At 41.6% G+C, this 20094-nt stretch overlaps 1 protein-coding gene across 3 annotated transcripts in view; it reads left to right on the forward strand.

Moving 5' to 3' along the window:
• GLCCI1 (glucocorticoid induced 1) overlaps positions 1-20094 on the forward strand; it is a 45941-nt gene that overhangs the window by 6645 nt on the left and 19202 nt on the right. For 2 of the 3 annotated variants that reach the window (XM_077304505.1, XM_077304503.1), the window contains exons 2-3: positions 5588-5739; positions 18891-18977. In XM_077304505.1, the coding sequence (XP_077160620.1) occupies positions 5588-5739; positions 18891-18977 (239 nt within the window). The remainder of the gene's footprint in view (positions 1-5587; positions 5740-18890; positions 18978-20094) is intronic. The other variant, XM_077304504.1, reaches the window with a different exon arrangement.

A 20094-nucleotide genomic window follows, 5' to 3' on the forward strand; every position in this document is an offset into this window, starting at 1 on the left:
CATCTTGACAGCTTTAATTTGGATCTAGGAGCCTGTCCAAAAAACATTTTCCAAACAGATTTTCCAGCCTTCATGATTAGTGCCTGGATGAGAGACATCAAAGGGAGACCAGGATTGCTGTGCAGGGGGAGGCAATGGCAAACCTCTGCTTACCTCAGAAGTTCCATGAGGTATTGCCATAGGTTGGTTGTAACTTGGCAGCACTGAATTATTATTATTAGTCATTATGTTTTAGTCGTATTTTCTAATTCTTGCTTACCACAAAATGTATCATAAACGTTTTTTTTTACAGTCTCTTATAATTTAACGCTCTGTCAAAAGTGTTGTTTATAAATTTAGCAGTAGCCCTAGTCTTCTTCACCATAGCAGAAAGCTAATCTTTATTCTGGATATAAAACTTATTTTTCAGTAGTTACAGAACTAGAAATTAAAAAAAATCATGTAGGATACCTTGGGATTATACTAGAAATTAGTATCAAAGGCCATTTTAAAAATGGGCTTTGAAAGGGGCAGCAGGCAGGAGGGTGTGAGAGGGTGGCTGCGGCTCCCTTTGGCCCTCAAAGCGAGATAAAGGGAGTGGAAAGCCCCCCCCCACCAGTGGCGACAGGGTTTGTGGCCCGCAAGGAGCCTGCAAACTTCCCCCCTCCGGTTCCCTCTCAGCAGGAGTGTACCTGCAGGCCGCAAAGTTCTGTCACTGTCTCTCTCCTCGTGGGTGACAATGGAGGTCGTAGCCACAAGGCTTCTAGGAGGCAAGGAGGGAGGGTGGGAGCTGGAGGGGGAGGGCCAATCAGGGTGGACATGGATGGACAGGGCCCCGGACAGTCTCCTCTCAGGAGGCTGTTTCCCAAATATATAAGGGAGCGAAATAGTGTTAAGGATATGCCCAGTTGACTATTAGTTTCTCAGTCAAGCTGTTGTTAAGTATATAATCAGGGCTCCTTCTCTCATGATGCATTAATTTGGAATGAAGGTTGCATTGTGTACTTCCACAACATGAATAGCTACCTCATCCCCAAAAATCATGATGGGGTGAACTTTTCTGAGGCTAGCAGAGTCACTTTTTGCTTAAATTATGGTAGAGGAGTGTGAAGGCAGAAGAGTTCTTGGGAACAACAACAGCCAAGCTAAGAGACAAAGGTTTTGATTTGAAAGTACTATTATTTCTATGCACCATGGTGGCTTGGTGTCTGTTTCCCCCAATTTCACACTTACTGTGTATGCGCATTGTAAATTATTGCTGCTTCTTTCTACAAGTGGTTCTAAATGAACATTTATGAGGTATCACATTTTAGCAAACTTAAGCCAGACTATTTCTATTATTTTGGAAGCATGAACATTCTTGTATATTCTGGTTTGGATTGTAACCCAAACATTCATTAGCAGTCAAGAGGTCATGTCGTTCTATCTCTACAGACAGTTACTTGACAATTTGTATCTTTCCTAGTTTTGTTTGCTGTCCGGGTTACACAACCCCACTATGCTCATCTGGAAAAGTCTCCTGTTTATTTCAGTAATGCACAGGAAACTTGACCTCAGATTTCAAAACTTGAAGTCTTATCTTAATATACAAAAACATATTGACAATTCTAATTCTCCCATGTGTGCTATAGATGTTGAGGTAATATACAACTAATAGAAAGGATGATGCTGATAATAATGAAGCTTGTTTTGCTTTGAACATCAAGAAAGCATGGAGTCATTATATCAGCAGACAAATGCAATTTAGCTGAACAATCAGAGGAAGAAAGTCCAAAATTGTCAATATATAAACCTCAACTAACAGTCTGAAAAGTTAAAATATTTTTTTACAATTTTGAAGAGGAATTCCATTATTTCACAATAATAAAATAATTTAGTTTGGTTATTATCCTAAGTAACAAACCTGCTGATTTAATCTTGTTTGAAAAACAGTTGATGAGTCAATTAACCAAATTTTTTTAACTAGTCAAATGCCCAGCATTACCCAAATGTAAAGTGATAAAACAAGCTACTAATGAATTTGAAAAGCAAATTACTATTGGTTTCAAAGCATTTGCTTGATCATGTCAGATACTGGGACAACTGTTAAAGAGGGAATAAGAATTAAATGGCAAATAGAATGAGTACTGAAGAAAGATTTTATTTACTGTATAGTTCCTTTTCTCATTTGGTTTCAAGGGGGATAACATACAATGTACTAATACAATCAACAAGATAGGACAATCAATAAACAATGAAATAGGATTTGGGTTGCAGAATTAACTAAGAGTCTAAAAAACAAAACTGAAACAAGGCATAAGTGTTAACAGGACATATTAAATAATGCAGAATTGCATTGTAAAATCCAAATTACAGCAAAGCATACATATTAATATAAACCAAAGGATGGGCACAAACTGGAAAAATGTGTCAGTTCGTGGCCAAACCATGAACCAAACTGAACTGGGATCTTTGTTGTCAGATCAAAAATGTTTGTGGCCCCACAAACCCTGTTGAAAGAGACTATAGTCCCTTTCAACAGGGTTTGAAGAAAGCACAAAACCCAGTGGGGCTGGCTCATTTGCTGCCTTGTCCAGTCTCTTTAAAGTTTAAAGGGACTATTCAAAAGCCTGAAATAAATGAGCCACGGGGAACAGATGATCCTGCCACTTAGCTGTTTTTCAGACTTTCTTGTGTGCTATCTTTAAAGGTACTGCACAAAACAGCATGAAGCAGCTGAGCGGAGGGGAAAAAGGGAACAGAAAAGTATGGGGATGGGGCAGTGAACAGAAAACAGGGATTTAAAAGGACTCAGAGTCCTTTAAACACCTGCTTTATGCTCTGTCCATGAGCCACCATGAACTGCTTTAAAAGTTTGTTGAAGTTTGACATGAACCATGAACAGGGCAAAATTTATCACGGATTTTTCTTTGTAATTTGGTTTGTGCCCATCCCTAGTATAGACCACAGAATTACCCAGGTACCTTTGTGAAGCATTTTGTACAGCATTGGTCTGCAACCTTTTTTTAGGCTGCGGACCGGTGGGGGGGGGGGCGATCCGGCTGTCGTGCATACGCTTTGGTGGCCAATTTGCTTGCAGCCTGGGAAGTTTCTCACTGCGGGGGGGGGGCGGGGAGAGGGAGCCGCGGCCCAGCACCGGGCCGCAGCCCAGTTTTTGGGGACCACTGTAGTACAGGGTTACCCTATTGCCTGTGTAGAAAAACACTTTTGAATAAAATGGAACTATTTCATACAGTGTAATTTCTTTATACCAGTCTTTACTGTAAAAGGTATTGGGAGAGATGTCCATAAGATACCTGAACCACTGTTTTCAGCTTCTGAAGAAGGGCTATATGGCAGAACAAATAACTTGGGCTTGTGTGGACTTGCACAGTGTTCAGTTTCAATTCCCACTCCCCAACCAGTTATGGTAGGAAGCAAACTGGATGTGTGTGGGGATGAAGATGATGGGAAGTACTGTCAGATAAGTGATAATGTCAGTGTGGGGCACTAAATCCTCCATGGTGCATTGCTCAGATTTTATCCGTGTGGTGCTGTGGAATTAGGTAGGTAAAGCTGATTGAAGAGTATCGTTTGGGAAGGGAATAACTCTCTTCCCCTGTAAGCTGTGTAGGATAATTTTTTTTCTTTTATTGCTAAATGATATGGAAAAATAGGGTGGGGTTAATCATGTCTTTCCCCTTATTGATGGGGATCTTAGAAACTTACATTTTAATTTTTACTGGTGGAAATCTGTTGAGGTTTGTTTCTTTACACAGCAACCTCTTTGAGCTGTGGTCTGTGTCCACCAGTGATTTTTGTTGATGTAACACGGTTTGGGATAGTATTCCCCAATGGTCCATTGCAGTTTTGATGGTTGACAACCTATGATATGACCTTAGTCAATCTAGATCAGTACCATCTACTTTACAGACTGACAGTACCTCTTCAAGGTTTCAGTCTGAAGTCTTACTATGGCCACCTGATTAAAAAACCGGCTATGCAAATGAACTATAATTCAATAGGTTGTAAACTACAGCACATAGTTCCTTGGGATGATACATGGCTCACTTGAAATAATCAGAATGCATAATACAATAATAAACTGTGTAAAATAATAAACTGTATAAAAATAGAGACTCATAGCCAGCTTGATGTAGTGGTTAGAAGCACTGACTTCTAATCTGCCGAGCCTGGTTTGATTTCCTGCTCATCAACATGCAGTGTCAGCTGGGTGACCTTGGGCTCACCATAGCACTGAAAAAAGCTGTTGTGATGGAGCAGTAATATCAGGTCTCTTTTAGCCTCACCTACCTCACAGGGTTTCTGTTGTGGAGAGAGGAAAGAGAAGGCAATTTTAAGCCGCTCTGAGACTCCTAGTAGAGAAAAGCGGCACATAAGAACCAGCTCCTCTTCATAAATGCTTGTAAAAGAGTAATGAGGAGGTAACTAAAAGTAAGTGCTTAGGTTTATATGTAACTAGGAAGCAGCGCCCGCTTTAAAAGTAGGCTAGAAGTGGTCCCCTGCTGCTAGGTCTTTCCGTGGGAGTGTGCAGGGAGGAGTATGCGGTGGTTAGGAGCTGCCAATCCCCCCTGCCGGGATGTGGGGAGTGGCTCCTAGGCTGCCTTGAAAGTAGACCTTGGTACACCATCCCCCCCCCCCCGCGCTTCTACAGCGAGGCTGGGCGGGGTGGTGCTGGTGGCAAGGGCACCTGTAGTGGGCCTCGTGCCAGTGCCCTCCACCCCACTCTTTTTGTCTTTGCACAGGGGTGGGGTTTTCCTGTTCCGAGGTTGCCATAAAGTGGGCTTTGCATGCTGTCAGCTGAACCAGAGGCCTGGAGGACAGCGAGTGGGGTGGGAGTAGGGGTGTAGGGTGCAGCCATGTCCCTGGCCGAGTGGAGGAGGGTGGTGTGGTTGTTGGGGCTTGTGTGAAACACACTGGCCATGCTGGAAGTAAGAGGGCAGAGAGTATGGTGGGGCTGGGGCAGAGTGTGGGCCTGGCTTCCCACTGTCTGTGCCGGAAGGTAGGAAGGCCACAGCTGAGGGGAAAAGTTGGTGGCAATCCTAGTGTGATGTGGAGGCTTGGAAGGTAGGGAGGAGTGCGGCAGCAGAGACTGCTTGGCCCTCAGTATGGGGGCCCTCCCAGTGATGGCCAATCAGAGACCCTCAGGCACTTCCTGACGGTGTGCTAACTCCCCTTATTGTATATAGAAAATTTTAAAATTATGTATAGAAAATAGTTGCTAAATCATAGCTATGGGTGTGTACAGCAAGTTAAACAAAAGTTTGCCTTTACATCAGAAATAGCAGTAATTGGGTGTGCTTGTGATTGGGAGGAAGAAGGAGGAAGAACCATGTAAATGAGTCTGAGTTTCCTTTCACATAGCGTTGTGTCAGAACCACTCCAAATTCAGCCATATAGTGTAAATATTCCAGGCTTAATTTACCCTTGTCCATACATGTACCTATCCTTTCTACTAAATGAATGGCATAGGAATTAGGATAAAGCTGATCTTGACATGTTTTCTGGTAATTAGTAACTTTAAGATCCTACACTGAAAACTGATGTATACATCTGAATTATGCACAACATATTAACAATGGTATATATAAAATGTTTTCTTTTTCAGTGGACCGGCCAAAAGCCCAGCAGATTAGAACCTCTAGCACCATAAGACGGACTTCTTCTTTAGACACAATAACAGGACCTTACCTCACAGGACAGTGGCCTAGAGATCCTCACATACATTATCCTTCATGCATGAAGGATAAATCTACTCAGGTAAGCTCGAAAAGCCAATCATGGACACTTAACAGCTAACATATTCCAGATGGATCAGGCAGGACATAAACATTCTGAGGGGGCATGAATGCATGGGATCTCTTGCATAGTAATTTTTCTATACAAAATTAGCTGTAGTTCATTTTTGCTTTTCTCATTTCTCTTTTTTATTCTCTCCCACTGTCAGCATTTTGGGTGCAATAATTCTTTTCTGATCCTTGCTACCGAGGCTGCTTGAACCAGTGAGCTTGTAAACAGCTATTCTCTGGCAATTGTGTTTCTGTCCTTTCCTATATAAAAGGTGAAGATGCGGTATAATGATTAGTAGTTCCACATTTAATTGAAACGTTCTAAGGTTCTGAACATTGTTCAGACCACATAATTGTGCTCAGCTGCTGTGAAGCCAGAGCATTTGGCCCATGGCTCATGGAACACTGATATAGCTTGGTTCACAAAATATCTATGTAATATCTATAGGGGAAATTGAACCTTTTGAAAGATATTAGCTTTTATTTATACTCATAAGGACTTTTTGCTTAGCATTTGTGAAAACAACTTCTAAAATTATAAAGTATGACCAGATCAGGCTTAAATATGCATACAATATTTAATTTTGGTGTGACCACTTCCAAACAGCAAGGAATAGTCCTTTGAGGTCCTGGCCTTTGATTTTCAGCCTAGTAACCTAATTTTTCCCTCCAGGACCATGTGATTACATTTCCCAATCATTGGTGCCAATGTGCACCATGACTACTGACACCTTCCCAACACAGTTTTATCTAGCCAAAACGTGATAATCTGCAACCTTCACACCAGGCAGACAAGTTGCCATGTGGTAAAAACACCTGTCATATACCCCATTCTATATATTCCTCATGATCAAATCACCCACTACCATATGCCTACCTCCTCCTAGCTAGGGCCTTTTCTTTTCTGGCCCCCAGTTGGTGGAATGAATTCCCAGAAGAAATCAGGGCCTTGCCAGAGCTAAAACAATTCTGCAGGGCTCTAGCTTTTGGTCGAGGCCAATGAAACCACAGCATCTAGAGCCCCCAAAGACCCCTCACCACACAGCAGAGGCACAGGACAGCTCCTGATCTGGCAGTGCTGAAGAAAAAGTGATTCACAGTTGTACTGTCAGCAGTTGTTATAAAGTCATAAGGATTACTGTTAGAAATAGAAGTTCATATAAGTTATTCCATTGCAAAAATTGTTATAAATTCATAATCATGATGTTCATTGTATTGTATGACAAATCTTCATTGTAAACTGGCCTGAGCCTCAAGGTAAGGCAGTATATAAATGTAATTAAATTAAATTAAAAAGTAAAATACAAAAATTGGACAACAATGAGATTCTTGGTGATTGTGTGGCGTAATGGCCAAGGTGGCAGCTGGTGAGGCCTGGCGCCAAACCCTGCTGGCTATGCCGTTGCTACAACTCTTCTTCCGAGGCTGTCCCCACTGTCTTGAGGGTAGGACCATCTGTGGAAGACAGGCAAGGGCACAGCAGACCAGCCTCAGCACCAGACCTTGGCAGCAGCAGCTGCTGCTGGTCTTCTGAGGTTGTTCCCCACTCTCTCGAGGGTGGGCATGACCTCAGAGGGTGGTGACGGCACAATGAGTGGGGCTCAGTGCTGGGCCTCGCCAACTGCGCCGGCTTCACCACCCATATAGGTGGTCTCCCCCACCATCCACTGGGGCGGAACAACAGACGTCACATCCGTTATCATTTCCATTACAGGAGTGCACCAGTCAAAATTACCCCAAAACACCACTCACCAGCAGGCTACAAGCCCCTAATCCTCAAACTTTTTCCTCTCAAAAAGTAGCCTCAGTTAATACTCCTTAGTAGTATTTATTTATTTATTTGATTTCTATAGCGCCCTTCCGTATGGCTCAGGGGCGGTTTACATACAACATGAGGGATACATGGAACCTATAACAGAGTATAACAGCTGAGGAACGGCAAAAAAAAATTCACCTTCATAGCAACTGTCTCCTGAGTTCTTTCCCCCAACCCAGCTGGTGTACTTGCAGCACTCATATGCAAAGATAAACACAGGGACAACAAGTAGATAATTTAGCTTGTCTTTTCAGGCAATATGCTTGAAAAGGGCAGTATTTTCGTGAGATGCCATTGTGAAAGCTTAGTATCTTGAGATAATGGGTTGGAACCAGGCTGCTTTTTTGCTGACAAAACTGTGTTTATATGTGGTGACTGTGTCTTGCTGCTGTAAGTGGGTCATATTGGGAGAGCAAAAGTTTCACTGGCATGTGGTTTCTGTTAGAATATTTAGTCAGCAGGTAGGAAATCAGCTAAGTGCAACTTTCAAATGGAAGGTAATGCATGAGTTTAGTAATCCCAAACTTGGTGTCTAGAGCAAGAATGCTAGGCTTGCATCCTCCCAACATTTTGTGGCTGGCTCAGTACTCCATGACAGCTGTCTTGTGATTTCCCCCTCTAGAACCTACTTCCCGTCCTCAAACTTCCAGAAGTCCCCAGAGGCCCACAAGGTTACACCAGTTTCCAGTTAATCATAGGGAAAGTGATTGTAGCAGGTATAATATGTGAAGGATATTTGAACCTCTTTTGCTGATTGAAACTGGAACCATGCATTATGATATCTATTTTCTGTACTTTTTCTATATGGACCTTAGCCAATGTAAATGCAAGTAACTTAATTAAGATGGTGACTTCCTGGATTCTTTACTAATGTCTGATCTGCTGTAGTTTGCCCTAAGGTATAGATAAACCTATATTTCTTTGTATGTAAAGACTGAAAGTTTAATAATCCTAATCCTACTATTAATAATTAATGCCCACCCAGCTTTCCTGAGTCCTAAACAAAAATTATGTGGGATACCATATTCATTTTGAATTGAAAGAATTATCCAAGTTACGTTTTGATTATTAGCAAGATAGATCTTGAATTTACTAATCCATCAGCTTTATAGTATTTAATAGAATCATAGAATAATAGAGTTTGAATGGGTCATCTAGGCCAACCCCCTGCATTATGCAGGACAGTCACATCCCAGTTGCTCATCTACTGTAACCTGCCACCCCTTTGCCTTCAGAGAATCAGCCTCTCCGTCAGATGGCTATCTAGCCTCTGTTTAAAAATTTCCAAAGATGGAGAACCCACCATTTCCCGAGGAAACCTGTTCCACTGAGAAACCGCTCGAACTGTCAGGAACTTCTTCCGGTTTAGATGGAATTTCTGTTGAATTAATTTCATCCCACTGGTTCTGGTCTGTCTCTCTGGGGCAAGAGAGAACAATTCTGCTCCATCCTCCATATTGCACCCTTTTAAATACTTGAAGATGGTTATCAGATCCCCTCTCAGTCGTTGCCTCTCTAGGCTAAACAGACCAAGCTCCCCCAACCTTTCTTCATATGTCTTGGTCTCCAAACCCTTTACCATCTTTGTTGCCCTCCTCTGGACATGTTCCAATTTGTCAACATCCCTCTTCAACTGGGGTGCCCAGGACTGAACACAATATTCCAAATGAGGCCAAATCAAAGCAGAGTAAAGCGGTACCATTACCTCCCATGATCTGGACACGATACTCCGTTTGATACAGCCCAAAATCCTTATTTTCCTTTTTAGCCCCTGAGTCACACTGCTGACTCATGTTCAGTGTATGGTCTACCAAGACTCCTAGATCCTTTTCGCACATGCTACTGCCAAGACAAGTCTCCCCCATCTTATTTTGGTGTATTTGGTTTTTCCTACCTGAATGCAGAACTTTACATTTGTCCCTATTGAACTTCATTTTATTCAGTTTAGTCCACTTCTCGAGCCTATCAAGATCATCCTGTATTCTGTTGCTGTCTTCAGTTGTGTTTGCTACCCCTCCCAGTTTAGTATCATCTGCAAATTTAATATCCCCTGTAATCCCTCAACCAAATCATTATCTAAGTTATAACAGCACAGCACTAAAATGAGCCAATGGGGTCCAAAATAAAATTTGAAAATCAATAATAGGATTCTGTTTTAATGGGCATAAATAGGCAGGCGAGATTTACTAAACAGAAGGTGCTGTATAAAAAACTACATTTTGAAAATAGTGGGTCGGTTTGTTCTGTACTTCTCTTCAGGTGACATAATCCAGAGTGTCTAATTTGGCACCTTTACTCAGCAGTATTTTGTTTTGAAAGCAAATAAAGTACTTTTTATTCTTCAAAGAATGGTCAATTTATGCAGTCTTCAAAGCAATTTTACTTAAGGTGTGGCAGAAATGTTTCCAGAATTGTTACTACATTGTGGATTCTGTGCAGACCTTCATATGGGCTCTGCACCTCTACCTGAGCTCTTCCAGAACACTAGAGATCTATCCAGGGAACTTGCACTTGTTTTCCCTCCCCAAGGAGAAGACTGATAACTCGCTGTGCATCTCCGGTGGATAGATGAGCACATGTCTGTTTAAAGAGTATGTGATTTAAAGTCCAAAATATGCAATTATTTGACCATTGACTATTGAAGAAAGAGCAAGATAGTGTTTCACCTAAATTGTACTATTCTAAATTGCACTACCCTAAAAGGGACTCCTGAGGAATGGTTCCCATGTTTCTGCCTGCTCCTTACCTTGCTGCCCCTCCCTTCATCTGTGGGATCCATTAACACAGCATACTGAAATTCATTTCCCCCCCCCTTTTAGCAGTTCTCTTGTGTTTTTCTGCAAGTCTGAGGTTTCTTTCAGGTTGTAGGAAAATCCCAGCAATGGCTTTGGTGACCTGTCCTGTATTTTTCCAAAAAATAAAATTAACACCTGAGTGTGAAAGGTCAGAATTAGATTCCTAAATTGCTGTCTCACATCCCTGCCGGCTTCATTTGGGAGACACATTTATTTGGCCATGGCTCACCACTGCCCAAAGATAAGACAAGCCTGTCTGCTATGTGGCACCATCTTTATTATGGAGTCTGAGCCTTCTGAGGACTCTGGTTATGTAGCAAAATGTATTTGTGCCCCTTGAAAGTCTGGCATGTAACTATATTCACAAGCAAACAGAAAACTGATTAGCCTGAAAGAGAAACTTCATCTCCCCCCCCCTTTTAAACAACAAACAGTCTTGAGACACTTTAAAGAAAAATAAATGAATGGCATAAGCTTTTATAAGCTAAAACTTGCTTAACTATTTTATAACTGCTTTAGTTATTTGTAGCATAATGATGGTTTGGTAGGATGAAGGGGATAGGAACCCTTTCCAGTTTATAAGAGCTTTCCTTCCTGCATCCCTGGAGGCAGTACTTAATGCTCTACAGGTGAGCGGCAACTTAAAGGCCTGAAACAGCTCTTGAGAAAACAGAAGTTGTCCTTCCCTGCTTTAACCTCCCTGTACAAATATTTCCTTGTCTACATTAGTGTCCCCCACACCATGAGAGTAGATATATTCACTTTTACAGAGTTGTGAAGCTGGAAAAAAATGATGTTAGAAGCTATAGTGCATTCTGGCATCCCCCACCCCCTTTTCCTATGAAGAAAGAATAAAGGCCTCACAGAGTAAAACGTTATCCCCAGAGCTTTTCTATTTGTTATGCAACAGTTAGCTTTTGAGATTATGTTTCCAAAATTCTGTTTTTGGTCTGGTGGCTTTTTTTTTTTACTCATGTATTAGAAACTCGAAAAAAAGGCCAAAGCTTAACCAGCAAACCAAGTGGGGAATAAGCTTGCATGGTACTTAAATCACCTTTCGTACCAAGCAGCACAGACAAAAATAGAGGAGAGGTAAGGCATGCTACAGAGACTGCCTAGATTGGCAATAATGGAGTTAGTTTTGGAATGTAGACAAACTGGTGTAGTGGTTAGGAGTGCAGACTTCTAATCTCGTGAACTGGGTTTGATTCCCTGCTCCCTAACATGCAGCCAGCTGGGTGACAGCTGGGTGACCTTGGGCTCGCCACAGCACTGATAAAGCTGTTCTGACCGAGCAGTGATATCAGGGCTCTCTCTGCCTCACCTACCTCACAGGTGCCTGATGTGGGGAGAGGAAAGGGAAGATGAGTGTAAACTGCTTTGAGACTTCTTCGGGTAGAGAAAAGTAGCATACTCTTCTTGCTGATTCTCGTACAGTTTATACTTGTACTCCACTGCTGGTAGTGAATTCCCAATTTTGTTTTTCAAGGTAAAAAATTCTGCTTGCAGTTAGTAAGCAATACTTTAAGTTACTCATCAGCAAGTAGCTTTTAACCAGGCCATTTTTGTTTAATTGAGCTGGGGTTGAAGAGCCAGTAATTTAATTCAGTTCACTCTTGCACAAATTGATACATGGGCAAAGGGCTCCTTTACTCCCCTCCCTCCCAAACTCCAGAGAGTTTGGCATCGCTTTCCCCTTAAGCAATTCAGCTACTCCAAAGCACAGGAAAAGGGCTCTAGAACCCATCCAAGCCATCAGGCGGAGTCAGTTTTTTCCACTTTATTCACTTCATCTCACATGCACACAAAGTGAATCTTTATAGTTCTGTTCTCCATGTGGGGGTGTGGGAACTTTCTTTGCTTTATATCGTGACTCATTTGGAAGTATGTACTGGAGACAGTGTTCTTGAGAACATGGACTGGGCTGGAGGAAGCCTACGGGCTGAATTGGGTCCATGGGCCACCACTAGTTTATTTTAAAATAATAATTGATCTTGTTTTTACCATAATGCTGAAGTGCAGATTTCTTGTACTTGGCTAGAAGCAAGAATTTGATAAGTGTTTTGAAATGACTTTTCTGGTACCTGCAGTAACATCAGGATTGCAGATCTTGAACCTTTTACTATGGAGATCTGTCTTTCTCTTAAGACAGTTCTCCCTGGGCCATTTCCCTTGTCTGCTATGCAAATACAGACAATTGCTTCCATGTTCTTGAAAATCATAGGTGATGCATACTGATCTGTTTTGAAACCTATGAATATTAGAACTGGGGATAGGGGGCAGGGTTTAATAATTTACCTTCTAACATTTTGAAGACACACTGCATTGCCACATGGAGTTCATGTGCTTGTAACAGTCCTTAACTGTTTGTTCTACACATGAGATGCACTCTCTATGCAGAGTAAAAGAATAGCTGAGAGTGGTGTTCCTAGATATTACACATATTAGAAGCTGGTGCTCCAAAAAGAAACACTGTATCAGTTATTTGTTGGGGCTACACTGAACAGATTTCCCTTGACCACCCAGCTATACTTCATAATTGGTTTTAGATAAGAGGGCATTATTTTACCCATTCTATATGAGGTGGTACTTCCCTGGAAGGAACAGGTTTATAGTCTGTGGGTGTTCTTGTGCCCAGGCCTACTACTGGATAAGCTGGTGGCAGATGTGGACAGGCATGCCTTTTACCAACGTTCCTGGGCAGAAAAGATCTGGCCATGGTAGTGCATGCCTTGGTTACGTCTAAATTAAATTACTGCAGTCTATGTGGGGCTGCCTTTGAGAAGTGTTCAGAAATGTCAGCTGATGCAGAGTGCTGCTGGCAGGATGCTGGCTGGACTGTCATAGGGACCATTTCATTGCAATCTTTCTCTGTCTACCCTGGCTTCCATTTGTTTCTGGGCATACTTCAAGATAACAAGTCTTGATTTTCAAAGCCATATATGGTTTGGGACCAACATTTCCTGAAGGGCTACCTTTTTCAATGTACCTACCTGTCCCATATGGTCATCTTTGGAATCCCTGCTTGGAGTGCCTCCTGAGATTAGGCGGGTGGCAAAGCAGGAGAAGGCCTTCTTGGTCATGGCACCAAAGCTTTGGAATCGTCTTCCTGGGGAGGTTGATCTGACCCCAGCACTTTGTTTGTTTTGTTTAGCATTCCCTCATTGATTCTTCTTCCCTAACTGATATTTTAATAGTTGTTTTTAGCTTTTTGTATGTATATCTTAACTTTGTTTTTTTAATGGTTTTAAGATGTGGTTTGTTATGTGTGGTTTAAATGGTTAGCAGTTTTATTGGCAGAAAGGCAGGGTACAATTTAACAAGTAATGCTTGTAGAAGAGAAATCCACACAGGCTGAACAGAAAGGTTTTCTGGCTATGTACTGGTTTCTTGCAGGTGTACAGATAGCGCTGCGAGAATTAGGAAAACTCTATGAGCAGTCATGCAACTGAGAGTTATAGTGTGGGAAATGCATGTCATGGTCAAAGAACCATGCTGTTTCTGGTACTCAAAATAATGCTAGATGTTTTGTCAGTTATGAATGTACAGCTTTAATAATAGCCTGAAGTGCATATTTTTTCTTTGGGCCTGGAGAAAATAGACTGTGCGCCAGAGAAGTAGAAAATGGAAGTACTTGTTTGCATTGGGGGTGGAGGGGGGACATCTAAGCCTTTATAAGTTGGAGCATTATAACATTATAACATTACTACATTAGAATATTACCAGGTTTCAGTCGAATTAAGGTAAAGGTAAAGGTATCCCCTGTGCAAGCACTGAGTCATGTCTGACCCTTGGGGTGACGCCCTCCAGCGTTTTCATGGCAGACTCAATACGGGGTGGGTTTGCCAGTGCCTTCCCCAGTCATTACCGTTTTACCCCCCAGCAAACTGGGTACTCATTTTACCGACCTCTGAAGGATGGAAGGCTGAGTCAACCTTGAGCCGGCTGCTGGGATTGAATTCCCAGCCACATGGGCAAAGCTTTCAGACGGCTGCCTTACCACTCTGCGCCACAAGAGGCACAAGAGGCTCAGTCGAATTATTGAATGCATTATTTATCTTTATTGATTTTACTGTAAGAATGATGTTTAACAGCATCTTGAACAGTGGACTTGTAAAATCCCTTAAGACATCATTTCTACATGCTCGGGCTGAAAAGATAATTGCTAGTACCATAGTACTGTTAGTCTCCTCTAAAGTGGGTGTCGTTTGACTGCTTCACTGAGCTAGTGTTGCTTTGGCTGGCAGTGCAGTTTTGAAGCTGCTGAGCCAGAGGTGGGCAGCCAACCACAAAAGTTTGAGCTGCTGGTTTATTCCCTAAGGACATTCTGCAAGGGGAAAATAAGAACATGGGCCCATCTGCACAGATGGCATAACAAGTGTACCAGAGTCTGTAACAACCACAGCAACAACCACTAATCAGGCAGTGGCAGACAGTGCCACCCCTGTGCCTGGCACACAGGCACAGCCAATCAGTACTGGGACCTTCTGCATGCCAAGCAGATGCTCTGCCAGTGAGCCGCAGCATCTCCCCTTAATAAAAGCTTTAAACTCCATGGTACTGATTTTTTTGTTTTATCAAAAAAGTGCATCTTCCCTTTTGTTCAGGGTACAGAGAATACAAAATAAACTATCTAATTTTTCTTGGACAAGAGAGAAGCACAAACATGAGCTCCCATTCCAGGCAAATTTATTTTATATTTTACTAAATGACTATTTATATTTTATATTTTACTAAATAAGATCCTTTTAGCTTTGGTTCTTATTGAGAACCACCTTCTGCTAGAGGAGCAATGTGCCCTGTACAAATGGCATGGCATATTTGCTGGACCTTCCTACCTAACAAATCACCCACTTTTGGCCTTCTCTAGAGATGTTATTCTCTATCTCCTATGTAAGAGTCAAAAGAAAACTGAGCTTCCATAGTGTAATAAAAATGTATGGAAGAGGCAAGGGTAATAAATCAGAATAGATTTTTAAAAAAGGTACAGTTCCCATGTCTAGCATGCCCTTGCCATTTCTATTTGTGACATGTCATTGCCTTGATATAGTTGCTCTGTCTTCAGCAGCAATTGTTTATTTCCTTAATTTATAACTTCTTTCCATTGGGGATTCAGAATAGGTTACAATATTCACTACTTCTCCATTTGATATTCACAACCACAGGCCTGCAAGGTAAGTTAGGTGGAATGTGCTTAACTGGTTCAATGTCACCCAGCAACCTTCCATGGCAGAATGGGGGTTCGAATCTGGGTTTCCCAGATATTAGTCCAACACAACACTGCATCCTGCTGGCATGCATATTTTGGAAGTTCTACTTAAATTAACAGAATAACTTCAGAATAAGCTTGTTTAGGTTTGTGCTTTGAGGCCTTTCACTGCTTGCTGCACGGATAGATCATCTGGCAGCACTAGTGTGAAATGTTACATGTGCACGAGACAAGCAGAAGACAGATTTTCATTTGACTTTACAGTAACTGGTATGCATATGTAAACTCAGGATATACAGGCATTGTGTGATTTCAAACCTTACTATTATTTTTTAAATGTCTATAAATTACACATGCATGGGAATCAGACACTGCTGCTTGCTGGTACACAGCTTTCTGCAGTGTCCTTACATGCAGGTAGTTGAGTAGAAATGAAGAGCTAATAAGTCAGGTTGTCAGATTTTATTTATGGTAATTCAGCCCAAAATTAGCTAAGAAGTCTAGAGCTGTTATGCAGGCTGTCTGTTTACAATTACCCGTTCAGATATTTCGTACCTGTAACAGTAAAAATCAATGCAAGAATAATCTAGAGTAATGAATTTGATTAGACTTTCCATTTGAGGAGGGGGGAGGAGTGAGCAAGCTCCTATCATAGCTGGCATGTGCAACTTCATTTCCCCTATTGGCATAGCAGAGCACCCCTAGCCTGAGCTGGTTGCTTCATTTCCATTGAAGATGGCTATTTTGAAGCTTTTATCACTTTTCTGCTTAAAAAAACAAAACAAACAAAAAAACCCTGACTTCTATGCTGACTTATAACCATAAGAGGGTAAAATAATGTTAAAACTAACTAAACTACAAAATAGAGGTAAAAATATTCAGTAAAATATTCACGCTAAATTGTTAGAAGTACAGAAAAATAGGCTGATCTTTACTGTTTCAAAGCAAGCACAGGTGTCAGATGAGCCTGTCTGAGGAGGAAATTTCACAGCCAGGGTGTCCCATAGAGAAAGCACAGCGGTTGTGTGCTGCTACATTTCCTGCCAGTCCACTGCTGTCTGTCTCCATCATGAGCAAAGCAAATGCACCTGTGACAGCTGCAGGTGTGAAACTGTTAAACGAGTGAGGCTAGGCTGGTGAGGATGCCTTTATCTGTGGCCAACTCTTATTTTCATTTGGTAGTCTAGAGAGAAGCCGTTTGAGGCACAGCCAAAATTACATGAGCATGCTTTCTGCATGTTGGCTAGGAGTGCAGTTGAGAAGCCACTTGGTTCTGCAAAAGAGTAATGACATGGACCTTAGTGAGCCTGTGGGCCTATTTGGAGTTCTGACATGGCATGCTGGGCACTGCCACAAAATGGCTGCTGCAGGAGGGAGAGCCAGTCACAAAATGATTGACACAAGTTAACTTCAGTAACACAATATGGATCCTTGTGCTGTGGTGGCAGCTGCTGCCAAAGAAACATTTAAATAAATTTGCACAGCTTGTTAAACTTCCAGTGGTCAATCTGAAGCTTTGCTGGGCAAAAGCCCTACCTGGCCCTGCTCACTTCCTTAAAAATACTCGGTGGATGTCCAAAAAGGTGTCAAAGGGCCTCATGGAGCACATGAACACCATGCTGAGGCCCCTGTTGTAGACATTCTGGACTTCTCTGATGTTCTGTTTCCAGTCCAACGATTTTCTAGGGCAGGGGTAGTCAAACTGCGGCCCTCCAGATGTCCATGGACTGCAATTCCCAGGAGCCCCTGCCAGCGAATGCTGGCAGGGGCTCCTGGGAATTGTAGTCCATGGACATCTGGAGGGCCACAGTTTGACTACCCCTGTTCTAGGGAAATGTCTGTAGTTTCTGTGTTTTTGACATTTGAAGAAATGACGTGCGAATCACTGCATGCAAATGGGTTATAGAGAGTAAGTATAATTATACTGCTAAAAGAAACCAAGAGTTGGTTCTTATATGCCGCTTTTCCCTACCCGAAGGAGGCTCAAAGCGGCTTACAGTCGCCTTCCCATTCCTCTCCCCACAACAGACACCCTGTGACGTAGGTGAGGCTGAGAGAGCCCTGATATCACTGCTCGGTCAGAACAGTTTTATCAGTGCAGTGGTGAGCCCAAGGTCACCCAGCTGGTTGCATGTGGGGGAGCGCAGAATCGAACCCGGCATACCAGATTAGAAGTCCATGCTCCTAACCACTACACCAAACTGGCTCTCTTAGAGTTTGCCAGCACCACATAAGCTTCCCTAGAGGAGTAAACCCACGAGCCATTTCTAGTTAAGATGAAGATTTTAGTCCCCGTCCCCCCCAATACGTGCAGCACTGATCACAGGTTGCCTAGAAAATCTGAGAATGTGTCTGTTGAGCTCTGAGCATGTGTCTGTTCAGTAGGATCCTTTCAATAGGATCAGTGCGACATGAGTTCGGCTTTTAGATACAGTGGTGAGTTATGAGGTGGTGTGTTTCCAGATAGTCCTGAAAAAGTTCCTATCTTTGAGCTTTTTGTTATTATTTAAAATAAAGTTATGTAAACCTGAAGCTTGATCTGTCACCTCCTAAAGTTGACCAATTTGGATTTTTAAAAATCTAACCCCAACCCTCTTTAACTTTCTTTAAAGCAGAATGAAATGATTTATGGTATGAATCTATATTTTTCATTTGCATTGAGGCACTTTACTGTTGCTAGACAAATACTCTCTTTGTTTTAAGTCATTTCACATATGCTTCTGTTCATGTGGTTCAACTTGCTTTTCCAAGCAATAGTTTCAACTTAGCAGATGTAATGTAGAAAAAAGTGTGTGTGTGTGTGTGTTTGGTGAGGGGGGGGTGAGGCAGGAACATTGTTTGAAAACTGCTAAATTGCATGCTCTATTCTGTTTCTAGTTATCAGTTCTTAATTTTGTGCATGTTCTCTAGAACCTCAGTAAGCAACAATAGGAGTGCACAGATCCCTATAACAATTAACTGATTTAAAAAAAAAAGTGTTAACAAATGATGAACAAAATATGGGAAAAGGTTCTTGTGTGTAGAGAGGTGGTTTGGTGTAGTGGCCGACTGACCGCTATAAACTTGGAACTTCAAATACTACCTTATCCACGAAGTTCCTCTTAAGCCAGCTGCAGTTCTGTCAGCTCTCCCCCCCCCCTCCTTTTGGTAATTTGAGGGCAGCAATACTCTGAACACTCAGGAGAGCTCTATGTAAATGCATCTTTTCAGACATTAATTAAATGGTGGATTTAACATTACGGATATGAAATAAGAGTAAGCAACGGTGCCAAATCATACCCTGTTGGTTTTTGTTTATTTAGACACCTAGCTGTTGGGCAGAAGAGATATTAGAAAAGAGATCTCATCAGCGTTCAGCTTCATGGGGGAGCGCTGATCAACTAAAAGAAGTAAGTGCTTAAGCTTGACGTGGAAGGTTCCCCCAGTCATTGGAAGTTACAAACAAAAAGGTTGTTAGGTGTTCTGAAGCAAGAGCACAGCAGGTTTCTAGCCTCTTACAAAACCTTCAGGATGGATTGCCTAAGCATTGGGGAGTCAGCATAGATGTCCATGTTAAGGCTAGCATGCAAACAGCACTGCGCTATAGTATATAATCTAATGTTTACATTTTTTTAGAGGTTTGAAATGCCTCTGTAGTACATATGATGCCTTATTTAGTGCTCACTATTGCATTAAACTTGAAAATAGAAAGCAACTGGATAAGGGATGCATAATTGGTTTTTGTATGCTCAGTTGTATTGTAGATTTAAATGGAATTGGATTTTTAAAAAAAAGCAAATGTAAGATATTCAAGGATCGGAATTGCAGGGACCTGAAAAGTGCTTATCTAACCACCTTGATGGGCCTCATAAAAGGTCAATATTCGTGAAGGGGCTAATTATCAAATGATTGAAAAAGAGTTGTTACCGGTACTGAGCAGTGTTAACTACTGCAAAAAGAAGAAAAAATTCCCAAGTTATATTTTGATTCTTTGTAGATTATTCTGTATTTAGCTGAACAGTGACACATTCAGTTTTTATAAGAAGGAGCAAATTCTGTGAGCAAGGGACTGGATGATTCACTTTGGTTAGCTAGCATTGCTACCTGGCTATTTATTTTTAAATCAGCCATTTTAATTTACACAGGCATATGAACAATAGCCAGCGTTTTATCCAAGAAAGTTTATGACTTTGATCAACCTCATAGTCCTGTCCTTATATGTTTGCATCAGAGGAAATCCACCATTTATAGTTAGGAATGCTCTGGGAATATGAAGTATCACAATGATGAAATTACATCTTTATCTTGCAAATGAAGCCTGGAAACCAATGCAGAATCAGGGAATCATCCATCTATATGAATAATTTATTTGTATGTATCTTTAGGGTTGTCATTGTTGAATATTTCACATTATCTTTTCAGCCATTTTGTCAAAAAGCAATCCTTTCTTTAAACATAGATGTAATAGATCAGTTCTCATTATAAAAGAGATTTTTATACCTTGATTGAATTTCACAAGTCAACAAA

This window comes from Paroedura picta, chromosome 11 (assembly GCF_049243985.1).
Source record: "Paroedura picta isolate Pp20150507F chromosome 11, Ppicta_v3.0, whole genome shotgun sequence".
Taxonomy (NCBI): domain Eukaryota; kingdom Metazoa; phylum Chordata; class Lepidosauria; order Squamata; family Gekkonidae; genus Paroedura; species Paroedura picta.